Genomic DNA, 10,157 nt, shown 5'->3' on the forward strand with positions numbered 1-10,157 from the left:
AAAAAAAAAAAAAAAAAAAAAAAGACCGTTGTTAGTATTATGTTTAAAAATAACATCTATTAATTATTTTTTTAACAATAGTTAGTGGTATTTTTAAAGTTTTTAAAAAAGTTTAAATTTTGAAAACTTTGAAGGATTTTTTGAAACACTATTTTAGTAAAATAGTATTTTTGAAATTTCAAAGCTAATTTTGAAACAAATAATTAATTATTTTTTAATTTTGAAACAAATTATTAGTTATTTCCATCCAAACTAAGGGAGGAATATTTTAGATTTTTTTTTTTTTTTTAATTATGAGATTTTTTTTTTTTTTTTTTTTTTTTTTACCATTTAATGATAATATTAGAATTTTTAGAAGTTGAAAATTTAAAGTTTTAACTCCCAAAATCTAAAATAAGAAAACAAACAATAGACAGACAACAAGCCATATATAGAGAGATGCTTTATCAATCTGCATAAAGAAGGGATAAAAGAGATTCCTAGTTTAGACGAGTACCCGCCTCTGACATTCTAACGTTGCTTCTTCTTGGGTCCAGACGCCAAGGATAACATTATACATATACACGTATGTATTTGCTTATGAAATATATTGATTTATTTATTTTTTATTATATTAAAAAATAAAAACTTTAAGAGAATAACAAACAAAAATTACCTATCAAAAACTCGATCCCTGCAAAAATAAATAAAAATAGGTGACAAAAAAAGCTTTTCCGTCCCCGTCCTCGGGACATCTTTAGTCATGTATCCTGCAATATCTTTTAGAATATTAAAAATAAAAATGTATAAATCCTTTATTAATTGGGTCCAAAAAGCAGGCAAAAAAGACGGACCCAGTCCAAGGGGCAATTCCACGGAGAAACCGAAGACGACGTGATGGCTTTAGGCTGAGACTTCGGTTCGTTCAACCGTCCTCCTACTTAACAAACAAACTTGCTTTTTTCTTCCACTTTCTCAGCACAAAAAAGTCCACCCCTGACTCCCTCCCTACCTCCCCAAGTCTTCGTTCAACCCAATTTCCCTTCTTTAAAGCTCTCATTTCTTCCCATTCTCAAATTTCATTCCCCATTTTCACTGAATCTTCGAGTTCTGCTGTGCCCAGATTTTGTCAATGGAAGAACACACATCGGGGATCAGTAAGTCATTCGAGGGCTCTCTTACCATGGAGCTAATGGGGAAGATCATGGCGGCGGCCATTTTCATCCTCTTTTTGGTGATTGTGTTTGTTTTGATTTTACAGCTTTATTCCAGATGGTTGTTGTCCCGCATTGATGAATCGTCGTCGGATTCTGCCATTCTGCGTCGGTCTGATCAGGAGTCTTCTGTAGCTACAATGACGAAAGGGCTCGATGCTGATGTACTCCGGTTGATTCCGGTAGTGGTGTTCTCGCCGGAGGATTTCAAAGAAGGGTTGGAATGTGCTGTGTGTTTGTCGGAGTTGGCTCAGGGTGAGAAAGCTCGGTTGCTTCCAAGGTGCAACCATGGCTTCCATGTTGATTGTATTGACATGTGGTTCAAATCCAATTCCACTTGCCCTCTCTGCAGAGATCCAGTGGCTCCCAAATCCTCAATCCCCACGGAAATTAACTCTGCAGAGGATTTGGAATCTGGGTCTTCAATGGAGTCTCCTATTTTTCCAACGAATATTCTGTTTTGGGGGAATCAAATGCAGATAAGTTCAAGAGGGGTTTGTTTGGAAGAAGCTCAAACTTCTTCTTCCTCTTCCTCTTCCTCTTCTTCATCATCTAACATAAGGGCAGATGGAATGGTGGTTATAGACATTCCAAACGAGCTCTCTTCATCGTCCTCCGGCACCAGCGGCCGTTCCGCCGGTGAAGAGATGAAATCAGTGGTGACATCCAGATTGAAAACGTTGAAAAGGCTTCTGAGCAGAGAGAGAAGAATCGGCAACAATCTCACTTCCCTGAATCTTGAACAAGCAGGGAGAGCGCAGAGTTAAAAAAAGAAGAACAAGAATCAATGGCTTTGTTTCTAAAATCTTTTGCACATATAAAAGTTAGAAGAGTCAAGTGTAAGAGCTTACATATCATTCTTTGTTCCAAGCCAGAGACTGTGACCTCCATAGTCCGGCTGTTGCCATTGAAAAACCTGTGCACAATTATTTGGATGTGATATTCAATGTGCAAATTTAGGGGTTTTGTTCATCTTCTCATGCAAGAGATTGGGTTCTAGTGGATGAAGTTCATCCTTCTTTGTTCTGTGTAAAATGTATCATCAAGGGATCAATCAAATATTATTAACTTAATTGATATTAAAGTTCGCCACCTAGTTTGAACACAATGGTTTACTATGAAAATTCAAAATAGATAGTCTTTAGCTGCCAGGATTGAATTATTCCTCCAACGCTCAAATACCAGAATACAACAGAGGAAATATCAAATATTCAAATGTCAAACTTAATCTAACTTGAATTAATAATATTAACTAACCCGGATTAATACGTTGTTCGCCGTACACAGAGACAGAGACAGGAGAGACAAAAGTGAATCTAAAAATGAAAGCAACAATGAATTGCGTCACCATTATCAACTTCAGTTGTAGAACAGAAATGCAGAATTAACCAACCTTGACTTTATAGTAAATTTCCTTTTCTACACGAAGTTGACAAAGTCTATAGTTTCATAATAAAAATACAAGACTTTTGAATACATTTGAAGACCACATATGAGGCATCAAACTTACAAATGCATCAGGAGACATGAATCTAAAAAGACGAAACAGTTGCATAATTAATGAAGAAATACGGAATTGAAAACAAAATTAACAGAGGAAGACAAGATTTTACTTGATTCAGAATGAGTTGTGGCCATCTCTTGTTGCACTTAACAGACAGCAAAATCTTGGACAGTGAATTTAGGTGTGGTTGGCAGAAAGATACAAGAGATATCCGACAGGAAGAACCATATTTTCCAGAGGAAAGCTTTGATTACTGACCTCTCATAATTCTCTAATATTGGCCTGGTCACTTCCAAGATCTTGTATGGTATATGCTGCATCAGAATATCTTCTCCCACCCCACCAAAAAAAGAAAGGAAATTTCCTCAATATTGCTTGAAAGCCTATGCCACAACTCCAAAAACTGTATCTAAAAATAAACAATCCTCATCATTATCAAGCTCCCACTTTCCCGGTGAAAACTCCTAAGCTACAATTGACCGCACTTTCTATAGCTTATTTTTGAAGACTTCTTTGCCAATCAATGCTTTTGCGACTGCTGCAGTGTACAAGGATTGGTTTGGGATCGTAGCTACACTTTCCGTTTCCTTTTGCCTGCCTCAGCATTCTCAGACTGATCGTTATTCCGTTTCCTTTTGCTGCCTCAGCATTCTCAGACTGATCGTTATTCCGTTTCCGTTTGGAACTTTTTCTCCCATCAAAGATATTATTATCTGTGGAAGGTCTGGAATATGTTTTACCACCCTGCTTGCCCTTTTCTGACTTGCCCTTGAAGCCAGAAATTGATAGAAAAGGGATATCAGAAGTTGCGTGATGCTCAATCTCTTGCCGAATTGTCTTCACATCCTTTGGGTGCGATGTATGCTTCGAACTATCAGCAAGGAACTCAGTCTTCAGTGATTTGGACCTTCCAGACTCGAATGTATCATGAAATTCTTTGTAAGCTGATTCCCTTGATGCTTGTTTTGACCTCCATTGGTCAGGTCGGGATGCATACCTAACATGAAGCATAATTAGGAAAAAGAAAAATCAATAAAATCCGAATGAAACATGCATCCCCAACTCATATGACGAAGGAAACAGATCAAGATCATATCCATAAAATAAAAGGCATTAATTGTATACCCTTCAACATCCAACTTCCTCAAGAGATGAGGTCCTTGCTTGGTTTTGGAGAGATCGCTTTGTAAAGCTGCCAACTCAGAAACAATGGCCTCCCGTAGAGACAAGTTACCGGAATTATAGCACTTTTCAACTGTGAAGGAACTTGATGACTGCATTGCAAGCTCTCCAAAATGTCCTCGTAGCCTTTCAGTTGAGAATATAAAAGCTATCATTGATTGGGTGCAAAACTAATAAAAAAATATCTAGCAAACTGATTGAAAGCTTCATTGATTATTCCCGACCAACAAGACTATCATACACATTCTATGTAATTAGAACTTTAAAGATCATGCATCAGAATTCAAATAGATGTCCTGCCTGGAGCTCTTAGTTCAAAAGGGAGACAAAAATTATAGAAAGCATGATGGAGAAAGGAAACTTTCTGTACATTAAAAGCCATCAAAATAGTTCGGTGACATACTTCATAACTAATCTGCGCTTCAGTTTTGCAGGGGCGTCAGAATTTAAAAAAGCTTCAATAACACGAGCTCCACTGGAGTCTTTTGCTACTTCAAGAAGATGATCGGATTCCATTGATGTGATACTTGTAATGAAAAGTTGAATCAGTTCCTGAAACATAGAAATGCTAGGTCCTTCAGACTTGAGAATAAATCAAACCTCAAAAAGTGTTATCCAAGCAAATAGTTCAAGAAAGATCATGAAATCTAAGCAGGAAGTCTAATGCAATTCACGTTGTTTCACAGTCAATTAGCAGTAATGATTACACAATATACACTACAAAGTAAATAGGTGGGTCCCATGCTGCAAACAAGAACCTTTGATCTAGATTGTAGAAACTATAGGGTAACAATGTAAGGGTAAATTTTTTCCACATCATCAGACAAAATTGAATGTAAACTATACAACCGTCCAAATTTGAGATAATTGTACTAGGATAATATAGCCAGGTAATTAATCTTCCATGAAAAATGTTCCTAACCCAAGTTTTGGATAAGGAACCACAAAATTGCATAAATGGTATAGAATTTCATTAAACAATACAGAATTACAAAGAACAAAGTAGATAAAATCAATAATAGTAACAACAGTAACACAAATAAGCATAGACTTCAATATCTGGGAGGAAAAAAGAGCATAAACTTTAATGTGAATGTTTAGTTTGCCCTTCCAAAATCAAATAAACAGCAATATCTGGGAGGGAAAAAAAACATACACTTCGATAACGAAAAACTGTTTGCAGGATTAGAGAGCCCATGACGTGTATTTTAACTCCACTAGGAAAATCCCATTTGGCTTTATCTCCGCATGAGAAATATCTGTCAACATACAATATTCGAGGAATAATGTATCCTGGAGATTCATCAGTTGAACATACAGCACGAACAAGAGCTTCACAACACTGTCAAATATCATCAATTCATAATTAGAAAAGTAGACAACAAATCAAATAGGATCACATCAACATTCAAACACATGTTTATAACAAGTCAAAATTTTGAAGCATAAAAAAAACTAAATAATAGACCTTCTGCTCATGTGTTTGAAGCCTCTGACTTGCAGCAATTAGAGAAGCGACAACTCCTGACCTTCCCATATGAAGAAGATCTCCAACTTTTGTTCCAATTTCTGACCATAGCAACTCCATCTAGGTGAAAAAAAAAATATGAGCATGAAAAAGCAACTCCGTCGTAAGTACTGACACAACAAATTCCTAGTCTATGTATTGCAATAGTAGAAAACTGTCGAAGATGCATTGCGTGCCACATATTTGCATGTGTACCCTAGTGTGTGAGAATGACTAGGAGAGGAAGGATGTAAATAAGATGTCATTGCAATTTCATTAAGTAAAAAAACGTTAATACTTTTTTTTTTTAGTTTAACAAAAAAAATGCAAATACATACTTGATGTTTATATTTTATGTTAGAAATTAGCGCTTGGACAGCGAAGTTTCCACAGGGATGAGATGACAACTCGAGCAATGAATTCTTGAAAACTATTGTGAAGAGTTCATCGAATATGTTTTCTGGAGCCACTTCCAAAATCACCTGCAAAATCACGCTACCAGAATCAGTACATCAAATCCTAAGAAATACTCTTCTTTTTCCTGAGATTGGAGTATGGGAAAAAAATATTGTTGATGAAAACCATTTCATACATGCACCATAAATGCAAATTAACTTTACAGAACAAAAATATTTCAAGTGCAAAAAATGGAACTTGGCCCTAGAAGTAACCATTTCTTCTGCGCATTCTCAAGCCTCATTTTTTTCTTCTTCCTATCTATTTTTCAATTGTATCAAGTCTATTTAATGTCCCAATAACCAAAAACTGAAAACTGCATTATGAAATAAACAAACTTGAACAAAATAGATTGGACTTAGTAATTTGGTCCCAATTTTTCATTTGTTTGATTCCCACTAGAGACAACAAAGACCCTTCTTTACTTTACAATTGGAATTCATTCTTGTAATTCAGCATTGGTGGTCATTTCATTTATTAATGATACTCTTTCTCTAAGAAACGCACAAAAAAAACAACGAAGTTGTCTGCACTGAAATATGGGTAATACACAAAAGATCTATTATGGGAGGCATGTAAAACCTGACTGCTGAATTTTAAAAGGTCAAATATTATCCCACCAGTACAAATTTTACAAGTACAAACAAAATATCAAAGACTATTAGGTACTGGACAAATATGATCAAGCAAACAAATTGAAAAGCTATAAGTACTTAAATACATGTATAGCTTACTAGTTTACTCCCATAAGTTCAAAAGCAACTCCAACTAGGATTGTACATCTCACCTCCATTAAATGACTAAAGGCAGTCTCTTTCATCAAATCTATAACATCTCGAACAACAGATATTTGTATATAATTTCCTTCGACAGGATCTCTCTCGCTACAGCCAAGGAGGATGGGAATTATATGTCTGAGCTCATCATCTTGCCCCACCAATGACTTCAGAATAGTCTGAAAGGTAGTGAAAATCAATTACTTCAGCATAATTAACGGGAAAGCTGAAAAACAGACGAGGTAAGAAGCCAGTTAAAGCCACTTAAAAGTTTGAAGGTGCTAAAAGTGCAGATGCATTAAAGATAAATGGTCGGCATCACTTCATTCAAAGAATCCACCATTTACCTCAGAGTCACAACTACATTTAAATTTATTAGTTTATTACTACATATAAAAGAAACAAAACTTTGTTCAAAAACAACAAAAGAAGACAAATGAAATGCATCTAAATCTGAAAAATAGTCAAAAGACATTGCTAAAGGAGAAGCTCCAAACCCAAATTTACAACAAAAGGTCTCAATTATAAACCTTTAGAGAAAAAGAGAGAGAGAGAGAGAGAGATAGAGTCTCCTAAACAAGTAGAAGGCGGCCCAAAAAGTAAGCATTGAAGTAGATACTATGCAACTCCCCGAACCTCCTCCCAATCAAGAACCATGTTAAATTTTTTTCCCCAATTTCACTTCAACCAAGTATTCCAGAAAATAGTCGAGAAACCTGCCTCTAAATTTAATAAATAAAGAAGCTAAAAAAAACAGTGTTCTCAAAAACACTTCTGGCGTGCTTCTTACAAGATCAATATCCCTCCATCATCCATTAATATTAACAATAACCAGACATGATTGTAAATCGTTTCTTCCACCTTTTATTAAGCCTAGAGCCAATTTCTAGCTTAAGTTATTAGAATTTTCATGCGTGGAAAGTGGAATTTATTTAGTTGCGAAATGAAGGGGAAGAACAATTGAAAGATTGGAAACGAATGAAATGATCATTGTCGAATATACATTTCCATCGAAATTAAACAGCTAGTGGCCAAATATTGACATAGAGGCCACTTCCATCCTCTTGGAAGCATAAGAACAAAACATAACTAAATATATATAACCCATACACCTAAAACATTGGTCATAGAAGTCAACTATCGGGTTGCCTAATATACATGATCATAGAAGCTAACCAACTATACTTAGTTAACTTGAAATTTTTAAAAACATAAATAAAAAAATAAAAAAAAATTATGAAACCACAATATAATAGTATATTTCATAAAACAAAACCTGAATAACCAAACTGCCGAACTGATCAACTTGCAGGATCCTGACATCTTTTCTTGCACCCTTTAGCAACCCAAAGACAAGCCACTTCAGTGATTCTGGGAAGCCTATATGGAATCCACTATCTCCATTAAGCCAAGGTGCCTTGATATTCAACCGCTCTGCTACCACTTTAGATGATTTTCTGCTATGAAACTCTGAAGACTCTAGACCTACTCCTTTACAGAGATGAAGAAGGCTACGGAGAACATGAGAACCATAGCAGTTACACATCACATCCAGAGGATTGGATACAATTTCCTGAAAAACAATCATATGCTTAAGGTTACTTGTCTACAAGTATGGGCATATAATCTAATACACACAGGCAATAGGCACATTATTAATTACCCTAGTCAATGATTATTACCATCAAGAAACTTCATGCCTAAAGTAAGAAAAGTTCAAATGCTTTGTATGCATATAAAAACAAAGTAAAACCTTCACCATCCAAAAGCTAGGAAAAAACAAGTGACCAAAACTTCACACCTTACATATCGCAGTTAACGTGTCTTCAACCAAAGGATAAACATCTTTGTCTTGTAGGTGCATAGCTAAAGACTTGATAGCTGTTTCAGCAACATGTGAGCCAGATCTATCCATGGCAATAAATGGAAACTGCTTGGCACAGCCGTGGAGGAAATTGCAAAGGTCATCAACATTACAGCCTTCAAGAAGACTTTGCACAGTGTGACTTAGGATATAATCAGTGGCAAGTTCAAATTCCTTCCCCTCAGCTTCCGCTAGAGCATTACCACATATAACCGATCGTTCTTCAAAATCAACCGTATCACTTCCAAATAAATTAGAAATCTCTGTGAAGTATTTTGTTGTTTCGGGATCAACCTGCTTCCTACAGGACACTTTCCTCATGAGTATAGTAGAGAATAAGGAGCTAAAAAATGCACGAAATTAAAGAAAATCTCTACTGTGTGCTAATTGAATGTGCAATAAAATCAAGTTTACCGTAAAACGAGGAGCACTACCTAATGAATGAAGTTTGAGGTGCGGAAGTACTTTTCATCTTCGAAAACTTTTTGTCAGCGTTCAGGCTTCCACCATCTATCATCCCAAACGCGTTCTGGCGGGTGTCATACCGATCAAAGCCACCATGACCTCCTCGTTCAGCCTTCCTACTCATGCCGTTTTTCCTTCTCGCGCTTTTATACGTTGATTTATCCTCACCCATTGAGCAGTCTTCAACTGAAATAGAGCTTCTATGTCGCCTAGAAGCTAGAGCTTTCGAACCAACAGAAACCATATCCACCGAGCCACCAAGTTGAAAAGAGCTCCCACTGTACAGAAATGTAAATTGTTATTGGAGGAGCGGAAATCAATGCATAAAAAGTAGTGCTCGAAGATTTCACTGCAATTACAATAAAATAAGAACGCTCCATATTTCAAAATACCGATAGAGATTCTATCGATTCTAGCATGTGAAGAAAAGGAACTAAATCTCTAACACGTAATGTAACAAACGCATACTTCATCAAATTGGCAGAGACGGCAAACTAAACAAAATTTGGCCAGCAGCGTGAACGAAAAAAAAAAAAAGAAAAAAAAGAAAAAAAAAATCAAATCGATTAGCTCCTGACCAACACAATGCTAACTAAATAAATAAATCATCCATCATTCATATAAACTGCAGCACACAAATTTCGACCGACTGTCTAGAGAAGGACCAAACAAAGTAGAATTTCCAGCAAAACTAACAAACGTATTAATGGAAAACGGAGAAACTTACATTGAAACAGCTTGTTTTCAGAAACTCAAATCGCGAAGCGAAAGCAAGAAGAAGATGGCGAGAGAATTGGTGCTATGAGTCGCCGGAAAATTTTCGCCGTATAACCTCAATTCAGGGTTAAAATATTTTTTTCTTTTTTCTTGTTCAAAACCAAATTTAATTTAAAATAAATAATAAATAAAAATAATAATAAAAAAAAAAAAAGGTCACAAATGGGCTTAGGGTTTTAGAATTCTAGCGGACTTTGCCTTTGCCATTCCTTTCTGTTGGGCCTGTCTGCTTCAAACCCATTCGTTGGTTGGCTTTTTTTTTTCACATTAATTCCCATTTTTATTCCAAATAATTTAAGTCAGGGGACAATTATGGAATTTTTAATGTTTTTCTTATTTAAGACGTTTTTGGATTGACTTTAATTATTTATTTTAATTTATGTTAGAAGGCTCGTAGGTGATAATATATAGTAGGGGCGGTAATCCAAACAAT

At 35.7% G+C, this 10,157-nt stretch overlaps 2 protein-coding genes across 5 annotated transcripts; one reads left to right on the forward strand and one right to left on the reverse strand.

Moving 5' to 3' along the window:
* Window positions 1–1,111: 1,111 nt before the first annotated feature.
* On the forward strand, window positions 1,112–2,296 carry LOC111494420 (RING-H2 finger protein ATL60-like). The gene has a single exon (XM_023144364.1). The coding sequence runs from the start codon at window positions 1,112–1,114 to the stop codon at window positions 1,958–1,960; it is 849 nt and encodes a 282-aa protein (XP_023000132.1). The 3' UTR covers window positions 1,961–2,296.
* On the reverse strand, window positions 1,860–9,810 carry LOC111494417 (pumilio homolog 23-like). Of its 4 annotated transcripts, none has more exons than XR_002720181.1 (13): window positions 9,675–9,810; window positions 8,917–9,225; window positions 8,420–8,783; window positions 7,895–8,191; window positions 6,630–6,797; window positions 5,725–5,868; window positions 5,348–5,467; window positions 5,036–5,221; window positions 4,283–4,431; window positions 3,823–4,005; window positions 2,807–3,694; window positions 2,045–2,109; window positions 1,860–1,930 (listed from the first exon to the last, which is right to left on the reverse strand). XR_002720181.1 is itself a non-coding variant. In XM_023144360.1 (11 exons), exons 2-11 carry the CDS (start codon window positions 9,189–9,191, stop codon window positions 3,193–3,195), a joined length of 2,388 nt encoding a protein of 795 aa, XP_023000128.1. In that variant the 5' UTR covers window positions 9,192–9,225; window positions 9,675–9,810; the 3' UTR covers window positions 2,571–3,192. The 4 variants fall into 4 exon arrangements, 1 of the variants encoding a protein (XP_023000128.1); XR_002720180.1 differs by lacking the exon at window positions 1,860–1,930 and adding an exon at window positions 2,451–2,509; XR_002720182.1 differs by lacking the exon at window positions 1,860–1,930 and having other exon boundaries at window positions 2,956–3,694.
* Between the last annotated feature and the right edge of the window lie 347 nt (window positions 9,811–10,157).

Source organism: Cucurbita maxima, unplaced genomic scaffold, assembly GCF_002738345.1.
Source record: "Cucurbita maxima cultivar Rimu unplaced genomic scaffold, Cmax_1.0 Cma_Scf00020, whole genome shotgun sequence".
In the NCBI taxonomy this organism is placed as follows: Eukaryota; Viridiplantae; Streptophyta; class Magnoliopsida; order Cucurbitales; family Cucurbitaceae; genus Cucurbita; species Cucurbita maxima.